The 24,236-nt window shown below is 41.0% G+C and overlaps 1 protein-coding gene across 1 annotated transcript; it reads left to right on the forward strand.

The window, feature by feature from the left end:
* The first annotated feature begins 4,259 nt into the window (after positions 1 to 4,259).
* On the forward strand, positions 4,260 to 16,440 carry LOC143300755 (translocon-associated protein subunit alpha-like). Its single transcript, XM_076614667.1, has 9 exons — positions 4,260 to 4,445; positions 5,912 to 6,051; positions 6,487 to 6,577; positions 7,407 to 7,534; positions 8,255 to 8,386; positions 10,498 to 10,577; positions 12,422 to 12,500; positions 14,173 to 14,272; positions 15,201 to 16,440. The coding sequence occupies exons 1-9, from the start codon at positions 4,370 to 4,372 to the stop codon at positions 15,281 to 15,283; spliced, it is 909 nt and encodes a 302-aa protein (XP_076470782.1). The 5' UTR covers positions 4,260 to 4,369; the 3' UTR covers positions 15,284 to 16,440.
* The last annotated feature ends 7,796 nt before the right edge of the window (positions 16,441 to 24,236 follow it).

Consider the following 24,236-nt stretch of genomic DNA (forward strand, 5'->3'; position numbering starts at 1 on the left):
CTTTCCTTCCTTCCTTCTTTTTTTTCCTTCCTTCTTTTCGTGCGCGTTCTTTCTTTTTTTCCTTTTTTCTTTCTTCTTTTTTTTCCCCTTCCTTTCTTTCTTTCTTCCGTTCTTTCTTCAGTAGCTTCCTTGCTTCCTTCCTTCCTGAATTCTTCTGTCCTTCCTCAAATCTTCCTCTTCCCCCTTCGCCTTCCATTCCGCGGCGCCTTTATTCGTCAGTCAGTTCTTTCCTAATTCTTTTCAGCCTTCAGTCACCATAGCAGAGTCCTTTTAATTCCTTCCTTCTCTTTCACTTCCCACCTCTGACATAAAGCCCATTGTCTTGACATTTATCATCAACGCTTCCAACGTCCCACAGCGGCGCTTCAAAGCCAAAGATCAAAGATGTACCGCCGACAGTCTTCTTCGAGTCTTTTCTCACTTCTCCTTCGTGCACTAATAGCGTGTTGTTGTTGTTGTTTGGTTGTTGTTGTTGTTTTTTGTTTTGTTTTGTTTATTTTTCGGGAGACTCAGCACATGTGGGTCTGTACAACTATTTCCCCATCCGTTCTGTGGAGATAATAAGAGTCAAGGGGAAAAAATGTACTGACATGTTGATAACATATACATGTGGATGGCCTAGAGGTAACGCGTCCGCCTAGGAAGCGAGAGAATCTGAGCGGCGCTGGTTCGAATCACGGCTCAGCCGGGGATATTTTCTCCCCCTCCACTAGACCTTGAGTGGTGGTCTGGACGCTAGTCGAGTCATTCGGATGAGACGATAAACCGAGATCCCGTGTGCAGCATGCACTTAACGCACGTAAAAGAACCCACGGCAACAAAAGGGTTGTTCCTGGCAAAATTCTGTACAAAAATCCATTTTGACAGGAAAAACAAATAAAACTGCACGCAGGAAAAAATACAAAAAAGTGGGTGGCGCTCTAGTGTAGCGACGCGCTCTCCCTGGGGAGAGCAGCCCGAATTTCATACAGAGAAATCTGTTGTGATAAAAAGAAACAAATGCAAATAATTATGATCACGGTCTAAAAACACAGTTGCTAGGCGTAATGTGTGTGTGACGGTGTGTGTGTGTGTGTGTGTGATCAGTCTGAAAACACAGTTGCTAGCCGTAATGTGTGTGTGTGTGTGTGTGTGTGTGTGTGTGTGTGTGTGTGATCAGTCTAAAAACACAGTTGCTAGCCGTAATGTGTGTGTGTGTGTGTGTGTGTGTGTGTGTGTGTGTGTGTGTGTGAATTGTTTGAGGACCTCAACACAGAAAAGCACACATAGCAGATGCGGAGCAGCAACGTGCGTCGGAGCGAGTTTGGTTAGTAAAGAGAGGTAACTTGCTTTTATTTTTGGATGAGGACGAAAACCGTCTGAAAGTTCTTGATTAGCCTCCCTTTAAGGAGTTCTGAACCCGAGCGTGTGTAAATATTATATGAATGAATGGATGGATGGATGGTTGGATGGATGTGATGTGCGGTCCTATTTGTGCTGTGTGTGTGTGTGTGTGTGTGTGTGTGTGTCAGTGTGTGTGTGTGTGTGGGTGGGTGGGAGGGGGGGGGGGGGGTTGGGTGTGTGTGTGTGTGTGTAGGCTATTCAGTTGTTAATTTTGATTATCATCTTTATTTCATTCTATTCTCATTTTCCCTCAACGTCTTGCGAAATTCTGCCGCCGCGGCAGAACACGAGAAATTCACTCAGAAAGGTACACATTAAAGCAGTCATCAGTCAGTGCACTCAAGGACATGCCGATTAGGGTTAGTACTGTCACTGCTGGTCAGGCATCACTATGATAGTCAGTCTTCTTAGCGCGGCGGCCGGCGGCCGGCACCAGTCATGATGTCGGCGGCAGTGTGATGTGTGTGATGTTTGTTGGTTTCTTCTTATGTTGGACATGTGCTGCTGCCAAAAAGAGAATCTCTGTACCAAAGTATAGACAAAAAAGTTTGTGTATTGTGTATTGTATTGTATTGTATTGTATGTTGCCAATATGGCAATCTGTCCACCGTGCAAACGTAGTGCCGGCTCCTCAGTCAGTTGACTAATTGAACTGAACATCAGTGATAGAAGAGAGACTGAGAGAGAGAGAGACGGAGAGAGAGAGAGTAGAGAGAGAGAGAGAGTAGAGAGACGGGGAGAGACAGAGAGGGAGAGAGACGGAGAGAGAGAGAGACGGAGAGAGCCCGGAGAGAGAGATGGACAGAGAGAGACAGAGACAGAGACGGAGAGAGAGAGTAGAGAGACTGAGAGAGACGGAGAGAGAGAGAGAGAGAGAGAGAGAGAGAGAGAGAGAGAGAGAGAGAGAGAGAGAGAGAGAGAGAGAGAGAACAAGAACAAGAACAAGAACAAAACTTTAATCTCCAGGCCTCCGGCCCCTAGAAAGAGGTCAAAAGTACACAATATGGTGATCACTCAACCACAACAAAATGTAAAATACGTACTAACTTAACCTGTAGAACAAAAGTGCTTCTCGTGCATTGTAAATTAATTCTAACTTTCATCATTGTTGTCACAGAATTTCTGTCGTATCTTCAGGGCATTAAATATATAAACGCATAGTTTACGAATACTGTAAACAGAACCATTGAGAGAGAGAGAGAGAGAGAGAGAGAGAGAGAGAGAGAGAGAAGATAAGCCAGGACAAGACAAAGTCTTCAGTTTGTTTTCGACTGAGGATAATAGCTGGGATAAACACTGGCGTGTTTCCGTTACATCCAGTCCAGTCCAGGCCCTCAGTGAACAGGGCTTACACTTCACAATACTACTGCATGGCTACAGCCGGACATAAGCATCAATAGTAATAATAACTTGAAGCCGGGATACACTGATAGAAAATGAAAAAGAAAGAAACTTGAACACCGTGGCCACCGGCGCGCGCGCGCGCGCGCGCGCACACACACACACACACACATTGACTAGTCACACACACACTACACACACACTGACTAGTCACACACACACTACACACACACTGACTAGTCACACACACACTACACACACACTGACTAGTCACACACACACTACACACACTGACTAGTCACACACACACTACACACACACTGACCAGTCACACACACTACACACACTGACTAGTCACACACACTACACACACTGACTAGTCACACACACTACACACACTGACTAGTCACACACACACTACACACACACTGACTAGTCACACACACTACACACACTGACTAGTCACACACACACTACACACACACTGACTAGTCACACACACTACACACACTGACTAGTCACACACACTACACACACTGACTAGTCACACACACACTACACACACACTGACTAGTCACACACACACTACACACACACTGACTAGTCACACACACTACACACACACTGACTAGTCACACACACACTACACACACTGACTAGTCACGCACACTACACACACACTGACTAGTCACACACACTACACACACACACACACACTGACACACACACTACACACACACTGACTAGTCACACACACACACACACTACACACACTGACTTGTCACACACACACACACACTACACACACTGACTAGTCACACACACTACACACACACACACACACACTGACACACACACACACACACACACCTAACACACTCCAGTCAGTGACACACACACACTGGCACACTGGCACGTTCGCATGCATTCGAACACACACACACACACACACACAGGCACTGTGACAGGCACACACAGACACACCATTTACACACACACTATGCACGTATGCATTCACGAACTGGCACACACACACACACACACACACACACTGATGCATGTACACGTGCACACTGCACACACATATGGTACGAATAAAACTGATAAACTAATATGAAAATGAACATCAAAAGTCTCTCTCTCTCTCTCTCTCTCTCACACACACACACAAACATACACAAACACACACACATAATATATGTGTATATATACATATGTATTTAATTTTTTGCAAACATAGTGTATGTGATCACTGAATACTATGCACTGCAAACATGAAACAGTAATTCTAACAGAGATACACGTAGCAATAATGGAGAGAAAGAGTGAGGGCTGGAACATTTTTCTGCTGAAAATTGAAAAATCAAATCATTTGTTGGAAGTATGACATAATAATTATTTTATTCGGTAAACACTCCATCGATCGACACACCACACAAATAACTTTCTGGATGCGTCGAAATATTTCATTGGATCAATTCAACATGCCTAACCAATGAAAGAAGGTTTACAATTACTTCATGTTGAAACTTACTTCCGCAGACGCTCTTTTCCGGTCGAGGCGGTACAAGCCGTGGAATTTGGCTGAGACCTGAGGGAAATCGGGTTTCATCAGCAAAATAGAAAGACATACGTAATTGTCAATATGGCCAAGATATTAGGACGATTTCTTCTTGTACTGCTTTTGCTGCTTCCAACGACCATTCTCTTTGTTGGGCAATGTAAGTGAATGAAATAGTGATGGTATTGTTTTATCTACGTGGCAGCTGTCAACAGAAAAGCGTCCCGAAGAGGTCTCCTGAGAAGAACCAGATGTGCAATATATTTTGTTTACCCCCTTTGTATTAGTTGCCCATAAGCTAGCACTGTGTATTGATAGTACACTGGATGAGTGCGCGTTTCATGTTTGACTCAGTTTCATGAAAGGTGCGCGAGTACACCACAACTGCGTTGCTCACTGTGGTGGTTGTGTATTGCAATCCTCAGTACTGTTGCTTCCTGTCACACGCTTACGGTCTGTGTCAGTCATTCATTTGTTGACAGCTGCAAATTGTGCAGTACATTTTCCCTGCATACTGTGCCGGAAGAAACGGACTTGTGATCAGCAGTCCAAAATAGTTGTACTGATAGTGATAGTAATAGGAAAAGCAATACAAATGTAAGGACAAGAACTTGTCATGCATGCAGTTCTCCCTCCCTCCCTGTCTGTGTTACACTTGCGTTTTTGTTTGTTAAAAGTGATTCAGCAACATACTATATTTCAAAGACAAGGATCAGTTTGTGGTTTGAAGTCCAGTTTTTAACTTTCAGGTTGGAGGGGTGTGGCTTAGGTGGTGGGACTTGAAGGGGGCAGTAGTCCTAGCATGTTGTTTAGTGGTAAATAAAAAACAGATGCACATGTCAGGAGAAATTTTACTTTTCCTTAGAAAATTATTCAACAGCTTTAATGCTTTGTCAGTCAGTGATCACAAAATGAACATTGGTTTCATTACCCCCCTTAAGTTTTAATATTGATAAAACGCATATGTTTTTAGGTTAAAATACTTAATATATGCTTTCAGACAAAACTGAAAATGGATAACAATGGCTTTATTATGGCAGTGTCCTGTACCCCTGGAAGAGCTACCTTGATTTTACAGATAAAGCTGTTGTGTCTTTAGGTCTTTGTGTATTTCAGTACAATATACAAGTGAAATTGTACTGAGGAGGTGCTGCTTGCAGCTGGAGACTAGTTGACTGTCACATTTCGCATTGGGCCTCTAAAGTATGAAATATCTATACTTGATAAAAGAAAGTTGCATTGCTTGCTTTAAACTTGGAGAACCCATTTCATGGCTTTAGATTTAGAGTTAAAATGGCAAGCAATTTACATGCACATTCACAAAAAAATAGGTTTTAGAAGTTTGAATGACAAGTGTTCTGCATGAGATCCTTGAGTGATTGGAATTTAAGTTCAGATTCATTGGATTTTATTTAAAATGGACAAGCTAGGGATATTAGGGACATCACTTGCAACATCCCTCTGTCTTTGCCTGGATAAAATTAGCAAATATACAGTTTAGATTTAGAAATTATACACAGATGTTATCTTCCCACAGTGAAGTAACATTCAGCAGTTTATGTTTAGCATCATGACTTTATTAATATGGTGTTATTGTACATGCTAAAAGTGATCTTCTGTTTTCAGCGAAGGTAAGCAGCAATGTTGCCTTTGCTGATGACTCCATGGAAGGGGAGGATGAAGAGGCAACCGTAGAGACAGATGATGGTCCAGCAGGATCAGAAGAAGATACTGGGGAGGAAACCGACACGGGTGTCACTGATCAGGTAAATTAACAACAGTGATCTATATTTAATGTAAGCAGCGTAAATTTCACGTGTCAAATAAGGTAAATTTTGAATAATGTGACCTGTGTAACCACTTACACCGGAATATTTGTGTTAAGAAATTTTAACAATTTAAGAAGGGTCATCAGTGGACATTTATATTAAAAATTTTGAAAGTTTTAGTATTCAAATATATATATAATTAAAAAAAACAACTTTATATAGTTTCTTTGAGGTGATGACTGACTGTTCTTAAAACTTAGTGTTCAAATTGTCATGGTCTATTATTCTGTTCTCAGACTTGTAGTATTCATTACTTTTGAGGGAAAACAAAATAAAATGATGTTGCCTTGTCTCATATTAACTAATTAAGACTGCTTGTTGTGTGCCTTTGTGTATCTGTTTAAATAAATAAGTGCATTTTGTTTATCCCAGGAGGAAGAGGAGGAGGAAGAACAAGCCCTGAAACCTTCCCCAGATGCTGACACCTTCATTCTGTTCACGAAGCCCACCGGAAATGGGCATGGTGGGTGATTTTTTATTTTTTAAAAATTTAAAAAATTTTTTTTTTAACCAGTTTTCTGTTTTGATAAACCCTTGTTCAACTCAAGTTAGCCATTATCAGATCTGCCTACTGGTACAGATTATTATTATTTTTTTTAAAGCAGTTTTCATTATTCAGTACAATAAAATGCAACATGAATGTAAGGATACCCACACCCAAAAGAATGTATTTGTCATTTTGGATTTGTTAGAGCTGCGTCTGACAGTGACGACAATGATGACCAAGCATTCCTCCCAATTCCTTTTTCACAAAGGTGAGGTGGTATTCCTCCCACAAAAATAGACATTCTGCAATTACTTGTGAATCTGACTTGGGCACTGTGGAAAGGTAGAAAGACAATCTTTTTTTCCCTTAAACTTGTTTTAAAAAATCTTAGAATGAACTTCTGATGCATTAGAGTCATTTCTACTTTTTAATTGCCTTTAAGTTGATGACAGTTTACACAAAGTTACGGCCCAGTGTTTTGTATTTTTCACTGAAGCATCCAACATGTTAATATGAAACTTCAGCTTGGTGGTGCAGTGATGGGCTATCTGGGAAGTTACAAAACTTATCAGGCTTGTTCACATAGCAGTAGTGTAATAATACTTGTAAGAAAAGAAAATCAATAGTTACATTCTGAAAAAGTAACCTAGCTGAAAAATTTGCTGATACTTTTAGTCATAGTAATAATCTAAGCGAGACTATTTCAGACACTTTTTTTTTTGTCTGTTAATTAAAACAATAAAAGTGAAAACAACATGTGAGACAGTGGTGTAACTTTATATTTTTTTAAATAAAATTTGTACAGAACTGCCAGCGGGCAAGAATGTGCGTCTGTTGATTGGGTTCACCAACAAGGGCTATGGGGAGTTTGTGGTGGAGAACATGGAGGCCTCTTTCCGCTACCCTCAGGACTACAGCTTCTACCTGCAGAATGTGAGACACCAGCTGAGTTGGGGTTTTTTGTTCAGTTTTTGTAACCTTTTAGTTTTACACACCCATTTTGTCCCTTGCAATTGTGAGGTGGCAAAGACCTGTGCTCTATATAAAGTGGTTATTGAAACTGTCAGGAATGCTTGTCAGAGTTATTTCTGTCTTTTTCAGACTTGTTTCATCTATCTGTCTCTCTGCAAATACTCAGTGACATTTGCCTTCACTGGTAAACTTTTTTAAAGTTGACATATGTTCCCATCAGTGGCGAAAGTATGCTTTCCTTTGTTGAAGTTTTATGTCTTTTTTCTTTTGGTCTGAAAGAATAGCACTTTTTATTGCATGCTAGTTTCAAATGTTGCCTTTGCACTCTTGGTAATTATTGAAAATAAAGGTGAGCAGGAATGAGGTATTTCTGGAAGATGAAATCTTTTCTATTAGCCCTTCTTGTATTGTCAGTGTCTCCATTTTTTCATTTCAAACGTAAATCTCAGGGGGGGGGGAAGTCATTACAAATTTTCTGTTTGTACAGATAGTCTTGGTTTTTCCAGTTATATAGATAGTGACTTAAAACTTGGTTCTGTTATAAGAAAGATTTTAGAGAATTGCTTTCTTTTGATGTGTTTAAATAGGAAATAGATTGTGAAGCACTCCATCGAACAATGTCAGGGTGGAGGGGGAATGATTTTTGTTTACGTTATTTTATTTTGTTGTTTGTGTTGACAGTTCACTGCACTGCAGCTGGACCGTGTTGTGGAATCGAAACGCCAGGCAACTTTTGAGTATGGTTTCATCCCCAACGAGGCCTTCAGCTCTCGACCCTTTGGACTGACGGTGGTGGTCAACTACAAGGATCAGGTGAGGTGACTGGCCAGGCCAACTCAGTACTCATGTCCCATGAGCAGTTGGCCGACACAGTGCTCATGTCTTGTCAGCATGGTCACAGGATTTTCAGTCAGAATTAAGAGTGGTGTTGATCATTGAGGAGGGGGAGAAAAGCAAAGCAAGCTCTGCGCTTGGGTGGGACATACATTGCATGGTCAGATGCCCTTGAAGAGTTTGCAACAAGAAAAGAGCCGCTAGAGCATGGTCGGGCTCCTATATGTTTGACTGTGTGTAGGAAGGTTCTGACATGACAGGGAACTGAAAAAAGGTCATGTTACTAGACTTATTTAGTTTGTGCATGACAAATTATCCACATTGAGTGGAGAAAAGCAAAGCAAGCTCTGCGCTTGGGTGGGACATACATTGCATGGTCAGATGCCCTTGAAGAGTTTGCAACAAGAAAAGAGCCGCTAGAGCATGGTCGGGCTCCTATATGTTTGACTGTGTGTAGGAAGGTTCTGACATGACAGGGAACTGAAAAAAGGTCATGTTACTAGACTTATTTAGTTTGTGCATGACAAATTATCCACAGTATGTTTTTTTATGTTACACTGCCCTTTAAGCAAGTGGTATTACATCAGAACTAATATAAACTTACAGCTTAGCTTTGTTAGCATATTTGGGTAACGTTTGGTGCTGGAGTGATATTGCACAGCGCAAGCTCTGCGCTTGGGTGGGACATACATTGCATTGTCAGATGCCCTTGAAGAGTTTGCAACAAGAAGAGAGCCGCTAGAGCATGGTCGGGCTCCTATATGTTTGACTGTGTGTAGGAAGGTTCTGACACCAAACTGAGAAAGAGATTGTTTCCAGTATTTCAAGATTTGATCTAGTTACACCCAGTTTGTTAAAATGCTTGTGCATAAAATACCACAAAATCAAGCAAGTGTCATGTTTTTTAACTTAATTGCCAGGTCTTTGATCAGAGAGTGTGAGTGCATGCACACAGACATGCACACCCACCCATATACACAGATGCATGCGCGCACACGTATGGATAAGTACATTTCTGCATGAATGATCATTGATTTTGTGTGTGTTTTTGTATAAAGTGAAATAATGTCTTAGAATTTGAGGTGAAACATTCTTGAAAGTTTGAGGAAAATTTGTATGTGTGTGTGAGAGCAGACTGTTAGCGCTTGGGAAGGGCAGATTGGAGTTGCCTCTTACCTTTGAAAAGTCTGCTACACTAACAGAACTGCTAGAGCATGGCCAACAGGTGTGTGTGTACGGCTGTGTGTAGAAAGGTTCTGACAGTCCTGTCCGAAGCACTTGGCGGCACTGTGAATATCACAGGAAAATGGATGTGTTGGAAAATAAAGTGTATGAACATGCAGGGGTTCAACATGAGGAATGTTAGCATTTTTGACTCCTAACTCCTTATGTGTGTGTATGCAAAAGTGACCTGTGGTGATTAAACTTAAATAATAAACCATGTTTCAGCGACAATAAATGACTGAGATACCACACTAATAAGCATGGAAAAGTGTTTTTCCAGTGACAAGTCCTTTTCAGGTGTAGAAATTCCTTGAGATTTACTTGTACTCTTGGGACCTTTACAACTTAATTTCAGTGGTTACTTGTCTGCCTTGGAAGTGAGAGAGTCAGAGTGCATTGAATTGAATCCCACACTCCATTATATTTTCTCCCCTTACTAGACCTTGAGTGGTAGTTGGGACACTGGTCATTCAGATGAGATGATGATAAACCAAGGCGCCATGTGTATCATGCACTTGGCGCATGTAAAAAAACAAACAAAAAACCCCACAGCAATGAAAGGGTTGTTCCTGGCAAACATTTTTTGAAAATCCACTCTGATAGGAAAACAAATACACTTGCACGCAGAAAAAGTATATGAGAATGTTACTGGGTAGCTTTGCACTGTGTTGACACACTCTTCTAGGGAGAGTGACCTGAATGGCACATAGAGAAATCTTGTTACGAGAGAGTAACACAATACTATACTGTTTTAAAATATTTAAAGGGGTATTTCAGACACTGCTGGTGTTTTATATGCATCTGTTTACAGTTTTGTGATAAATTGGACATGCTAGGTGCTGATTGTTACTTTCTCTTATTTCCAGCAAGGCAACCAGTTCCAGAATGCTGTGTTCAACGACACCATTCAAGTTGTGGAACCTGATGAAGGCTTAGACGGAGAAACGTAAGATACTGAGACAGGTTTTTCTATGCTTTTTCTTCTAAAGTGACGAGTGGCTAGGTCTTTTGCTGCCTCATCGTTGTTCCTTCTCTGTGGCATTGCTCTCACACAGTCACCCAATGCACAGGGGGCACATTCATAGTCCACAGTGTCAGCAGTCCACATGGATCTGTCACCTTTAGGCTGTCATGACACCACCCACTGGAGTAAAGGTGTTGCACTGCTGCTTTGTCACTTTGTTGGTGATCAGTCGTACTTGTTCAAATTCAGCACACACAGGGCTCCACCTGCTAAGCTGTAGGCTGTTGCCATTGCTGTGTAGATTGAATATGAGTGCCCTGATGGTGTGCACTTTTCTGGTGGTGCACAGAATGAAAAACTGTATGTTTGTGGGTGGGAGTGGAAGGTAAAATGTTCAAAGTTTAGGTTTGGTGTGAGATAGCATGTATATTTTTAGGTCTGTTAAAGGCTTGCATGCAAATTCTATTCTGTTTGGCCATCACTAACTGGAGCAGTCCTATTTACCATTGTTTTGTGCAGTCAGTGACCTTGAATGACTTGTTCAGACATTTAGCACCAGTTGCAGCCTGGGTTGTGATGTGTCTAACGTGGTTGTTACACACGACACACGGCTGTGACAATGACTGAGACATGTTTGAGCTCCAAAACCATTTGCACAGATTGGTTTGGAGAATAGACGTCTCAGACATATATATCCTTGGTCACAACGGAAGGTAGGGGAGAAGGAGCATAACTTTATGAAGAATCCATCACATGGCAATTCTTATTCTTTTAATCTTTTTTTTTCTTTCATTTTGAAAAAAAATAGATGATTGATGATAATTGAAATTGTATCAGCTCTTTTTCATCTTGGACCTTAAATATTTTGCCATTTTCTGCCCCCCTGGGCAGGTTAGATTATTGGACGTAGGACCTGATTTAAAATCTGCAGAGCAGTTATTCCCAAATCTTTCTGCCAATTTGACTGTCCCCACCTCTGACCTGAGGAGCACGTGCAGAGTGGTTTCGGTGATAAGCACCGGTGATGGATCGCCGGTTGCAGCCTGGACTGTGATGTGTCTAACGTGGCTGTTACACACTTAACTCAGGACTGCGACAATGACTGAGACATGTTTGAGCTCCAAATCCATTTGTACAGATTGGTTTGGAGAATAGACGTCTCAGACATTGATATATGTTCTTGAATACAATGGAAGATAGGGGAAAGGAGCATTAATTTATTAGGAATACAGTCACATGGCAGTCTGGTCATCCATCTTTTTCATGTTTTTATATTATAAAGAATATATATATATATTTTTTTTTTTTTACCATAATAGGAGTCGGGAAGTAGATGAAATGCATTCAAATGGCATTTTTCTCCGTAGTATCAGTCCACATAATAATTATCTGACGTATCAGCTGTCATGATTATTTCCTCCAGGAATTTTGTTAAGATATTTGAGATCATCTGTCTGGCATAATTTTCAGACACAGTTTCCCCAAACATTGTGCAACAGATATTTTGTGCTGTATTTTAAGGGGGGGCAAGGTGCTTCAATTATGAGAAGGCCTTCCCACCCCTGATTTTCTTTAAAATCATTGGATTAATTAATGTTTAAGTCATTCAGTGAGTCATTTAATGTGGAAGAAAGTGTGTGCCTTAGAAATCCATTGGGTTTTGGAGTTAAAAGTCTTCCACCTACCAAGTCTTGTGTGAGTGTTTTATCTTATTTTCAGTTGTGTGGGTTTTTTTGTTGTTGTTTTTTTCACTTTATGTTCATTTATGTTCAAGATAATTTCATGAGTTGGGTCCAGTGTGTCAGTGTCATCAATTATGTGTGCAGATTTTTCCTGTACGTTTTCCTGGCAGCCATTGCAATTTTGCTTCTGGTTGGAGCACAGCAACTCGTATCTTCACTGGGAGTAAGTTTTAGAGGATATAAACTGTTTAGTGTCTATAAGATGTCAGCTGACATCTTACACAAAGCTTCGTCATGGTGTCTGAAAGATGTTCACCGACGTCCTGTCCGGCATCTTTTCATATTTTTCCTCCATCAGAGTTTGGTTCAGTGAACATAAACAGACTGAGTGATTGGTTTAATGTGTCTGGATTATAAGCATGCTATTTGTTTTAAATGGCCATACTCTAGGTGCAAGACCCCTTTCTTGATATTTTTTTGCTAACTGGACCATGTGGTGTACATGTAAAAAAAAAAAAAAAAAAAAAAAAAAGGGTTTGTGCAAATAGGCCATTGGAAACTTTGTCCAGCAAAGACAGTGGTCCCAGTCAGTGGATTTACACAACTTTGTAGGCTGTGCAGATGATTATGCATGCATGCATGCATATAATGATGAGAGATGGGTCTATCTTGTATGATGATTTGTTTGAATGAGTGACTGTGACAGGCGGTGATGGCGCAGTACATTCACATAGTTTGGGAAGAGGGAGAAAGGAGAGAGAAGCGATGTAAGACGGTAGTTTGTAGAGCAGGCAAGGAAGGGAACTGTCTTATCAGTGTTAAGCTGGCAGGAATTGACAAAAGCCAACAATTACAGTTTCGTCGTCAGAAGAGTGTGTAGTAGGTGGTATGTTCAGTTTCTTCATCATAAGAGGGTATTGGTGGTATGTTCAGTTTTGTCATCAGTAAGTGTATAGGTGGTATGTTCAGTTTTGTTATCAGTAGAAAGTGTATAGATGGTATGTTCAGTTTTGTCATCGGTAGAAAGTGTATAGGTGGTATGTTCAGTTTTGTCATCAGTAGAAAGTGTATAGGTGGTATGTTCAGTTTTGTCATCGGTAGAAAGTGTATAGGTGGTATGTTCAGTTTTGTCATCAGAAGGTGTATAGGTGGTATGTTCAGTTTTGTCATCAGTAGAAAGTGTATAGGTGGTATGTTCAGTTTTGTCATCAGAAGGTGTATAGGTGGTATGTTCAGTTTTGTCATCAGAAGGTGTATAGATGGTATGTTCAGTTTTGTCATCGGTAGAAAGTGTATAGGTGGTATGTTCAGTTTTATCATGTTCAGTTTTGTCATCTGTAGAAGTTGTAGGTGGTATGTTCATTTTAGCCTTTTATATATATATATATATGTTGCAGGAAGGTGGTGCATTGGTAAAGATGATTACTAGCTTATACAGTGACAGGATCTAGGTTTGAATCAAATTTAGCATCTGGTCATTTAGATAAGGTAAACAGAGGTCTTGTGTGCAGCACACACTTGTGCATTGAAAAAGAAACTATGGCAACAAAGGGTTTGTCCTCTGATAACATTTTGTGGAAGAAATTCATTCTGATCGGTATAAATGAATATATATGCATGCAGTCAAGGCCTGACGTGTGTTGGGTTATGCTTCTGGTCAGGCATCAGCATGATCAATGTGGTGTAGCATATATGGATTAGTCTGAACCCAGTGATGCTTCCCCGAATAATTGAAACTTTGTAATATGTGGAGGGTGTAGTTGCGTTGGATGTTGGTGTTTGACTAAAGCAAAATTTAGTATGGCGGTTTTTGTGTTCAGGGAACTGGGAAGGGTAGCATGATAAACAGAGCAAGGGAAAGGGTCGACTAAAGAGACGTGTTTGTCCCTTTTCAGAAGAAGCACCGCTCTAAAGCTCGCCCAGCTGTGGAAATGGGGACTCAGAATGCTGACATTGACTATGACTGGATCCCCAAAGAAACCATCAAGGAGATGAGTAAGTTGTGTGATGCAGGATGTAAATTGCTTTTTGTACCTTCAGAGCATTTCGAATGCTGCTGTGCCTGTTATGCAGGCTTTGTGATTTGTACATGTTTATCAAAACTATAATAGGGTTCACCCCTTTCATGTGTTGTGTAGGGGTGTTGGGGGGTGATTGTTGAGCTTACAAATACTTAAGTTTGTTTGATTAGAATTTGGTCCACAAAAGATAGTGTTCTGATACCATGCTCAATACCATTTCAGACGTTTAACACCAAAACATCTTGCTATTTTGTTGATTTTTTTATATATTTCGAAGGAAGTGGAGGAGGCGGTGGGTTGGCGTTGTTGAGAGGGCCAGGAGTAGAGGGCCCAGAGTGTTAGCAAATCGATTGCGATCGCGCCTTAATTTTAGCGCGATCGCCCAATCGAGCTACATAATTATGTGACCTGGTTGGAGACATAATTTGACAAAAAACAAGAACACCAGAGAATCGACAGACAGACAGAAAATACGAAAAAAAACTTAGCCGTATGGAGAGCACAGGAACAGGAGTCATGATGGCTGCTGGAAAAAGAGGACGCTAGCCAGGGGGACAAAGGGGAGGTTACCTACTTTTGGGAGGTTATCGGCCGTAGTACTTTAGTAATCTCCGCATAGACGGATAGTAGTTTGCACAGGACAGGAATGTCAGACCCCTGCCGGAGTCTGCACTAGTTGGGTCATGGTAAGTATGTTATTTAAACGTAATTTTAGATAGAAATTTTCCTTTTTAATGTGGATTAATTTTCCTTTTCTCATACTAAAGCTGTGTGGGCATATTGGGATATATCAAAAGAGCATTGTCATTCCAGGAGTTGGAAAAGAAAAAAAAAGGCTTTACTCCTGTGAATCTTTATTCCAGTGACCTTTGAATAACTAAACTGTTTCCTCTGTTTGACAGACCGGTCTCCCCGCAGGTCTCCCAAGCAGTCACCCAGACAGCGACGAAGCAAACGTTCCTCTGGGTCCCTAGGAGAAGAGTGAATGGCAGTGGATAATATTAGGGCAGGGTTTGTGTTGTTTTTAAAAAAATAGTTTTCTCTTTACTCTTACTCTTGCTATGTGGCTTAGATATGATTTAATCAACTTCACATGGCTCCAGGCCCCCTCTCCTCATTCCCTAGTCATGTAAGGTATTTTGTTTGATAAACACTGTATAAAAGAAAAATCTTGATTTAATTTGTACAGCCATGTCAGGGTGCAGAATCAGGGAGAGTATGATGATTATTTTGGGTGGACTGTAACGCAAGAGGAAGATTGGCAAACCAGGGTGTTGATGGTCAACATTCAAGTTGTTGGCACTTAATTTTTATTAAGGAAGCCTGGATTGAGCAGATTAAAAAAAAAACGACAAAGAAGTCAAGCTTGGTGTTTTGAAATTAGTGTGGTTGTCTTTTTGTTAGATGAAAATGGTCTCATGGACAGTAGCGTTTTACTGTTGAACATTCCACTTAGGGGTTTTGATACCAGTGTTGTGGAATACACGTAGGAAGACTTTCCTGTTCATGTTTTACACACTGACTGACATCACTTTTGAGGTAAATGCCTTTTTTTTTCCTTTCCTTTTTTAGTGTGAGAATGGTCATTGCTAGTATTGGAGTCATTTGGGAAGGTGAAAGTTTACTATTCTGTGAGAGGACAGCCATATCAGAGCATAGTTATAGTTGGTATGAAAGGAATTTCTACTGAGTATGGTTTTCAGTGCTTAATTTCATTCAGGAGAGTGGTTTTTTGTTCATCATTATGTGCTGTGCTGGTAATCGCTCAAACGTGGATCTACTATGCAAAGTGTCGGGCATACACTTTTTTTTTTTTGTAAGGATCCTCTCTCAGATCAGTTGCTGGACATTTAATGTAGATTGCAGACCCCCTAATTAAAGAAGTAAATTTTGTTTTGAAGGGAAGCTGGATGAGAGAACACTGCTACCACTGCACATTTACTGCTGTTATTGCATTCTGTTAAGGGGAGTGGGAGAGGAGACCGATTGTGTAGTTTATTAAAAAAATTACTGTGAATGGTTACTGCTGGCTGCTGCTTTCCAAAGACTAGGATGGAGGAGTATGGATTTTTTTTTTTTTGTTAGTAAAGCGCTTATAATTAGAGAAGCTTGAGCTGTTAGCATGAATGGAATGTGGCAATTATGAATGTGGCAATTTATAAAAAAAAAAAAAAAAAGCATGTTGCATGAACACTTTGGCAGAGATTTGAGAGTGACCAATGTTTTTGAAAAAAGATTGTGCAAAACCAGTTTTCAGTCTTCAGCAGGCTTGGGCTGTTCACTGGAAATATTTCAGTTTACTCCAGTAGATATAGACCAGGGAAAAGTGGCATTGAATGGTTATTTTAGGCAGTGTTTGGTGATGGTCACTGATAATGAGTGGACGGAAAGAGTTAATGAATGTCATTCCTAAATGTCTGATTTTATTTCAGCTGACAGATGGAATGTCATTCCTAAATGTCTGATTTTATTTCAGCTGACAGATCGTGCCCACTATTTTTTTTTTTTCCCCTCTCTCTCTCTCTCTCCCCCCCCCCCCCAATCTCTCCCCCCCCCCCCCAATCTCTCCCCCCCCCCCCCCCCTATCTCTCCCCACATGGTTTGAATGTGCGGTTATGGTTGAGGATTGATTAAAGAAAAAAAAAATTGCAAGTGTGAGAAGATGGGGAAAAAAATGCTGGGCATGTATGGGGGCAAAGCAGCCTTTTTAAAAAAAAAATTATTTATTTTTTTAGTTCAACCCCCCCACCCCCTCTCCCATTTTGTGCAGAATTTTCATCAGTCCAGGCTGTTTTGCATAAGTTATATTAGCAGTGCTGAGTTTGCTTTTACCAATGTTGACATTTTGAGGGTCTGTGGAATCTGTAGACATTGGGGGAAAAAAAAGTGTTTACTTACAGGGGAACTTAAGATTTGTTTATGTTGTAACCCAGCCCAGATTATGAACATTTTATATGAACATAACATTTATGAACCTGAAAATGGTTTGAAATGCATAAAAGTTTTGCCAAACTGGGTTGTATGTTTGGATGATTGATGATTTGGAAACCGTTTACTCTTGTGATGTGTACTTGAAGTTGAGTGAGAATGAAGTGGTGGTGGTTATTGCATGGAGTATTGATGCTGTATTGTGAATGAAAGCAAGATTCCCATTCACACTGACTGCAGAAAGTTTTTGGAATGTGTAAACAATTTTATTCACTTTTTTGTTTTGTTTTTGTGAATACATGAGTCGGTGCAGCAAGTAAATTTGATGTGAGAACATTGTCAATAAAGTTGGAAGTGAAAAGTAAAGATGAATTGTGTTTATTAAAACAAAACACAATCACACAAAAACAATGCTGATGTGTGCATTTTAATTATTTTTTTTTCAATGTTTTTGAAGGTCCGTGTAATTTTTTTTAAAAAGGTTGACAGCTGGATTGCATGTTACTATGACAAACTGCAGAAGATTCATGTAGTTTTGGCATTCGAAAACTGTCTCAGTCTGTTTGGTTACCTTCACACTTAAGTTACTGTCACCCTGACACAGCAACACACTTCAGACAGTCACTGTCAGCTATGGCGTTCTCCATACAGAAGAAACTATTAGATTCCTGCTGGTATCATTGAAGTGTTCCATTCTTTAGACCAGCCATCAGTTTCATTTGTGTACTTGCTGCAAACACACAACTGGCAGGGTCAGAGCGTAAACAGTTATTGCTGGGAAGCGCAAAATGACGCTCACACCTGTTGAACAGCTGCCAGCTCTAACTCCTCATCTCCTGATGAAACAAAAACAAAATAAACCGACAACCACCAAACACTTCTTGTTCAGATGTCAAAACCAAACCATAACAGGAAATTGTGGAGAAATTGCCTGAAAACCCACGATCATAACCTCTCACTAACCTGGTAATGAAATAAACAGCCGCCAAAATTACAAATTGCAGGAAAGCGTGTGATGTCGTTTAGTTTGAGGTTATGACGGTTTTTCAGGCAATTTACATCACAATTTACCTACTCAGAGTGGATGACAATGGTCAAATAATTTTTATGTTATACTTCATGCCTGCATTACAACAGACACGAAATATACTATGCATTTAGCCGATCCAGGAATTCAGGTAGCTAAAACTGGAATATTACCGAATCTGAAGAGAATATGGCAGCCCCGTACGTGTATCCCCCACAACAAAGGAATGCCGACCGTCGGGATTAGGGTTGGGTTGGATTGTGCGAGCAATCTGATCAATGTTTGCTTAGCGTGCAGATTTTGATAGTGATAATGACATCCCCTTTAGTATACCAACTATTGCAAAGAGACATAGATTCACTAGTGGAATGGACAGACACATGGAACCTATATACTTTAATGCTACAAAGTGGTAGTGGTAGCAAAAACCCTGAACATGATAACTTAATGAAAACTAGTGATAAAGACTTTTATGTTGAAAAATGTGAAGAAAATGATTTAGGTATTATTTTTGATAAAAACCTACTCTTTGACAAGCATACTGCAAGCATAATAAATAAGGCAAATCAGAGAACTGGCATAATCTAGCGTACCTTCACATTTCTGGACAGCACTAGATTTTTAAGACTATATAAAGCATTGGTAAGACCGATATTAGAATATGCAAACATGGTTTGGTTCTCGAAATTAAAGCGTCAATCTGCTGCAATCAAAGGTGTACAAAGACGAGCAACAAAATTAGTCCATGAAATAAAGGACTTATGAAGAAACGCTGAAATATCTTAAGCTCCCTTCCCTTAAAGCAAGAAGGGTACGAGGGGACTTGATACAAGTGTTTAAAATATATAATGATTTTGATGACATTGACAAAGCATGTTTCTTAATCCACAAACAATACCGACAAAATTCAGAAGCAACATTAAAAAATATGTTTTTAGTTACAGAGTAACTAACAATTGGAATAGACTAACCCCAGAAATCAAACGTGCACCTAACATGAATGCCTTAAAAAGCTTATTGATGACCACGATATAAAGAAAACAATGTATGACTTTGATGGTCAAAGGTGAGCCTGGGCTTGGGAGTACCTGATTGACCAAAAAACTTGACATAACAACAAAAAACAAAACGAAAACCGACGGGGCGTATGTAAAGAAAGTGCCAGATAGACAAATAACTACATAAGAATGAATGTGTTTGCTTGTAAGTGTATGGCTGCTATCTGTTCACTTGTCACTCCAATCAGAACGTGTTCTCCCCAAAACATGAAAACACTTATTAACCACACCCTTTTATTAATTATTAAGAAAGATATCAAAAGCTGTTAATCATGGCCTGGACTGGAATATAATTTTTTATGGGGGGAAACAATTTTAACTTCACCGCCTTGAATGTTCTTCAGCAGTCTCGCCAGCTCCTGGCTCCTCACTCAGCACGTCCCGATGGTCCCACCATCACGTTCTTCCTCTGTGCCGATAGTTCGCCCCGATGGTCCCACCATCCAGTTCTATGAAGTCCAGTGCCCAGTCCCTGGCACCTCGGCACAAAACCAAAACCCGTGGCCTGTCCCCAGCCACTAGATGCCTGCACATTTTTAGTATGTGTCAGTTCCTTGACTTTCTGGATGCAAACCCCCCTCATTTCCAGTCCCACTACAGACCATGTTTTGAATATTATTCCTAGAAACCTAAGTGGACAAACAAAACAGAGACACCATACCTTTACATAAACACTAAAGAGAAAATCTTCATTCAATACTATTGACATAAATTCCAATTATCACTGAAGCTAATATAAAAAAAAAATATTCGCTTGGAAAACGATGTCCATTCACCACCCTAAGTAATGCAAAATACAATTACCTTAAAATGATTCCCATTCATCCCATCAGGAAATACCAAAATGTAGCTGCTTAGCTACTACACAATTCAATGTTTCAAAAAAATTACCATTTCTTAGCCACTGAATAGTCCCACAAAACTTAAGACAAATTTAAGTCACTACTATCTATTATCAACCCAACTGTATATCATCAAAGCACCAAGTACTGATTACTCATACAAGCTTTACAACAACATCAAATCAACCACAACATATCAATGTATCTCATTCAAACGTTACTTAAATTATCCATTCAAATGTCCTGCTTTTATATACTACGGTCAATATCCCATCACAAAACATACCTTTACAGGCAAAAATATGTCCCTAACCTGGACAGCTTCATGACACCATCTGGCAACAAATCTGCACTTCACAGCAGCACATTACATTCATAACTCATGGTATGATTTCAAAAATGCACGTGAAACCATTTTTCAAAAGGAACAATTCCCAATCCCCCGATATAAAAATTGCCCTGTAAAAAAATGGATCTAGGAAAGTAGAATATCAAAATAACAAATTCCAATCCCCGATATAAATATGTTGCCCTGTAAAAAAATGGATCTAGGAAAATAGGATACCATTTTCTTTACAGCGTATAAAGCCACAAGGCTAGATGCTTGGCATCGCCCCTAACCTGAACCTGATAAAAAAAAAAAATGTCTATACAGCGCGCTTTTTTCTTCTTCAATTATACTGCTCAAAGATCTTTGCGGCATTTCGTTCCCCTCCTCTCCCCCCCCCCCCACCTAACCTCCGCCCCCCCTCCCCCCCCCCCCCCCCCCCCACACACACAGAAACACGTGCCAAAATGCCCTCGCGCACAGATCCTCCATCGAACCAGCCATCCACTAACCCACGTCGCCCTCTGGAAAACATCCCTGCAACGCGCACTAACACACACACGCACGAATGCACGGACATTCGGTAAGCACCCCGCCGCAAGGACATACAATTCCAATATGTTATTTGCTGTTGCAGAAGGTTTGCTGCGTAGTCCAATAGGACATTTGTTATAGTTGTTTGATGTTGGCGTTTATAACGTTTCCATTTTCCCTAGCGTTGTCTCTATTCACCCTCCACACATACACACACTTTTACCCCCACCCCCCTCCCATAACCCTACTCCCATGGTTTTTTTTTTTGTTTTTTTTCGTCTAATATCACTTCAAGTGGAAAGACGTTAAACTGAAGACGAACATACAGTTGTTGTTTTTTTTAATGGTAAACGGCTTCCTCACAATAAAACATGTTTTTGGAACCAGTTCATACCAACACCAGCACTGGGAAATTACTACTGTTGGAAAAAGATGCGTTTTCAAAGCTGGCTTAAAAAGAATTTAGCGAGACAGAATATCACAATTTTTCTGGCAGTTTGTCGGGACTTGGACAGAGAAAGATCTCTGACCCTGCTGCTTCCTGTCAATGGCGGCTAATTCCACATACCGAGGAAACCTTTATGCTAAGGAAACTTAGCGCTGATGAGATCGTTAATGCAAACTCTGGCCGCGTTATATCTGTCATTGTATGATAGTAGTGTCCAACTATGACCATCAGAACAGCAAAAGAGAGCGGTCCCGACTATCTGAGCCAGCCAGAATTTGACTACACTGAGTAGAGTCTTGCTCAAGAAACATCCCCGCTCAATCGACCGAGAGGGATTTAGGACAGTCGGTGTTTAGATGGTCCGCAAAGGCCAACTAGCCCCCAAGGCTACGGCACTAAGAGCCAGTGCAGTCTTGCCTTTGGTTTGAGAGTCATAGTCCTTTAAAAAAGACGATCGAGAGGTGTAAAATGACTTTGCTGTGGAGGGGGGAACCATTGATCACACAGCTCTCCTCGCTGTTGGCCCAACTGTAAGCTCAGGTCACTGTGAAAAGAAAAGAAAAAAAAGCTGGTGTTAAGTATCTTAGATTTAAAAGTGACAGAATATTTTAGTAGTAGTTGGAGGAGGAGGAGGAGGATAGAGACAGAGCATGCCTTGAAGTTTATAAACAGTCCCTTCTTTGTTTCACTTTCGTCACAGTTCGACGCTTCATTTTATGCATAAAGTATGGCTCTAGCGTCTCTGTCGTCATTGGAAGGCCTGCATGTCATGTCACTATAGATAATGTCCCATACTTACAGCACACGCGTTCACACCGCCAATGGTTTTCCAAAGCTGGGCGTTCTTGGGTGCACACACACAGGAACACAGCACAACTTGGCTTGAAAAAAAAACAAACCCAAAACAACCACACACACCAAAAACCACACACTCAGAAAAGGGACGTCTGTCCACACCGCTGCTCAGGCCCGAACTGGAAAATTAATGCAAGTCAGAGCTCTTCTTCAGCTCGTGCAATCCGTTTTATTTTCACCCACTCACATGATACACACGATTGTCGGTGTTCTCTCTCTCTCTCTCTCTGTTTCAGTTCAATGCCACAAACTTTGTGAACAGTGGAGTGCGGCAAAGACAGCGAAACTTGAAGCCGCAGTTCTCGGAGTGCAGGTAATTTTACAGCAGTTCACTTTACTTCCACTGCTGGTATGGAAGCTGCAGCAGTCACGAAGTAACGGTTTGAATGCAGTGTTTACGAAGCGGTGATCTGAAAACGTTGTCCTGTGAATTGTAACCCGAATCCTTATACCCGCTGATCAGTTTTAAGAAATCGATTGTGGTCGTACTGGGCCCAAGAGAAATCATGTCACTGGTCGCTCGGCATGTTGGAGAGAGAAAAAAAGCTTATTTATTTCGCCTTGCGGTTCGTTATATCATATACACATATAAAAAAAAGATAATGAAACTCTTTTGCTCCGTAATCTGTTGGAAAAAAACAACAAAACCTGCAGGTGGTTATACAAGTTGTACATGTCCAAATGCTTTCACACTGGTTCGTCGAAACTCTGATCAGAGCTCATAACACACACACTCTCTCCCTCTCTCTGCTCTGTATTTGTGATTTATCATATTTAAAAAAACACAAAAAACTTAGGGAAAAAAAGACAAATATGGCGACCCTAGCTATGGCGATGCGCTCTCCCCGGGAGAACAGAGAAATAAATGTTAGTGACAAATGAAAGTACTGTATGTACGATTGCCGTGTTCGACTGAGACCGGAAATTCAGGAGAGGATACGACTGCGTCCCGCCTATCTGGGCTAGAATCTGATTATTGTGGAGAGCGTCTTGCCCATGTTACGTCCCCACTCTATCGGCCAAGAGGGTTTTTGGACAGTCAGCGCTGGGATGGTCCCTACAGGAGAAGAAAGAGAAACACCCGTAGGTGCTGGGGAGGACCCAGAGAAGCACTGTCTCCACCCGCCCTTGGAACAATCCTTCACCACCCTTGGGGGCCTGCGCTGTGTTCACGATGGGTGCAGGCACGCACAGGACACTCCGTTAAGAATTCAAGGGACATAACTGCTCCCGAACAGAGGCAAAAGAGACCACAGGATGCAACTCGCGACAGCCTTAAAAGAAGTATCCCCATGGATGTACCAGCCATGCGCCAGTATTTCATGACTGCCGAGCCCACCAGCAAAAGACAACACCCTTCAAGGCTGCAGCACTAAGAGCCAGTGCAATCTTGCCTCCTTATTTCAGAGTCATAGTCCTTCACAAAACACCGTCAATGACTTCCCGTTGCAGGAGAGAAACCACTGATGATACAGCTCTCACTTTGCCGTTTGCCCAAAGCTCATGTCAATTTCTGAAACAAGCCGAGCGTTGAGCCGAACTACAACATTGTTCAATACACCAAAACGAATCAAACCGAGCCTCACCAAAAGCTAAATCTCGCCTGACCTAAATGATTAACTCTCTCCATACGAACGGCGAAAGAGACGACGTTAACAGCGTTTCACCCCAATTACCACCATCAAAATATTGCAAGCGGAAGGCTCTTATACTGAAGACGTGAATGTTGACAAAGAATACCACAATTCTGACGACGGAAGCTAAAGGTTGGGTCATTCAGACACCCACTGGACATCCGAGGGGTCTGTGTAGAGAAGAAGAGAGGACTGGCCGTACTGAGTGAGTTAACCAGAGAACTGCTATGGAGTCTCCCGTCGGATCGACGGATGAGTAGGCAGGCAGGCTTATCTGTCGGTGT

This window comes from Babylonia areolata, chromosome 26 (assembly GCF_041734735.1).
Source record: "Babylonia areolata isolate BAREFJ2019XMU chromosome 26, ASM4173473v1, whole genome shotgun sequence".
NCBI classification, from domain to species: Eukaryota; Metazoa; Mollusca; class Gastropoda; order Neogastropoda; family Buccinidae; genus Babylonia; species Babylonia areolata.

Excerpts from the sequence above, each read along its gene's own strand:
- LOC143300755 (XM_076614667.1), top strand. The coding sequence starts at position 4,370 with ATGGCCAAGATATTAGGACGATTTCTTCTTGTACTGCTTTTGCTGCTT. Across the intron at positions 4,446-5,911 it reads CATTCTCTTTGTTGGGCAAT|CGAAGGTAAGCAGCAATGTT; the intron begins GTAAGTGAATGA and ends TTCTGTTTTCAG. Across the intron at positions 14,273-15,200 it reads AGAAACCATCAAGGAGATGA|ACCGGTCTCCCCGCAGGTCT; the intron begins GTAAGTTGTGTG and ends TCTGTTTGACAG.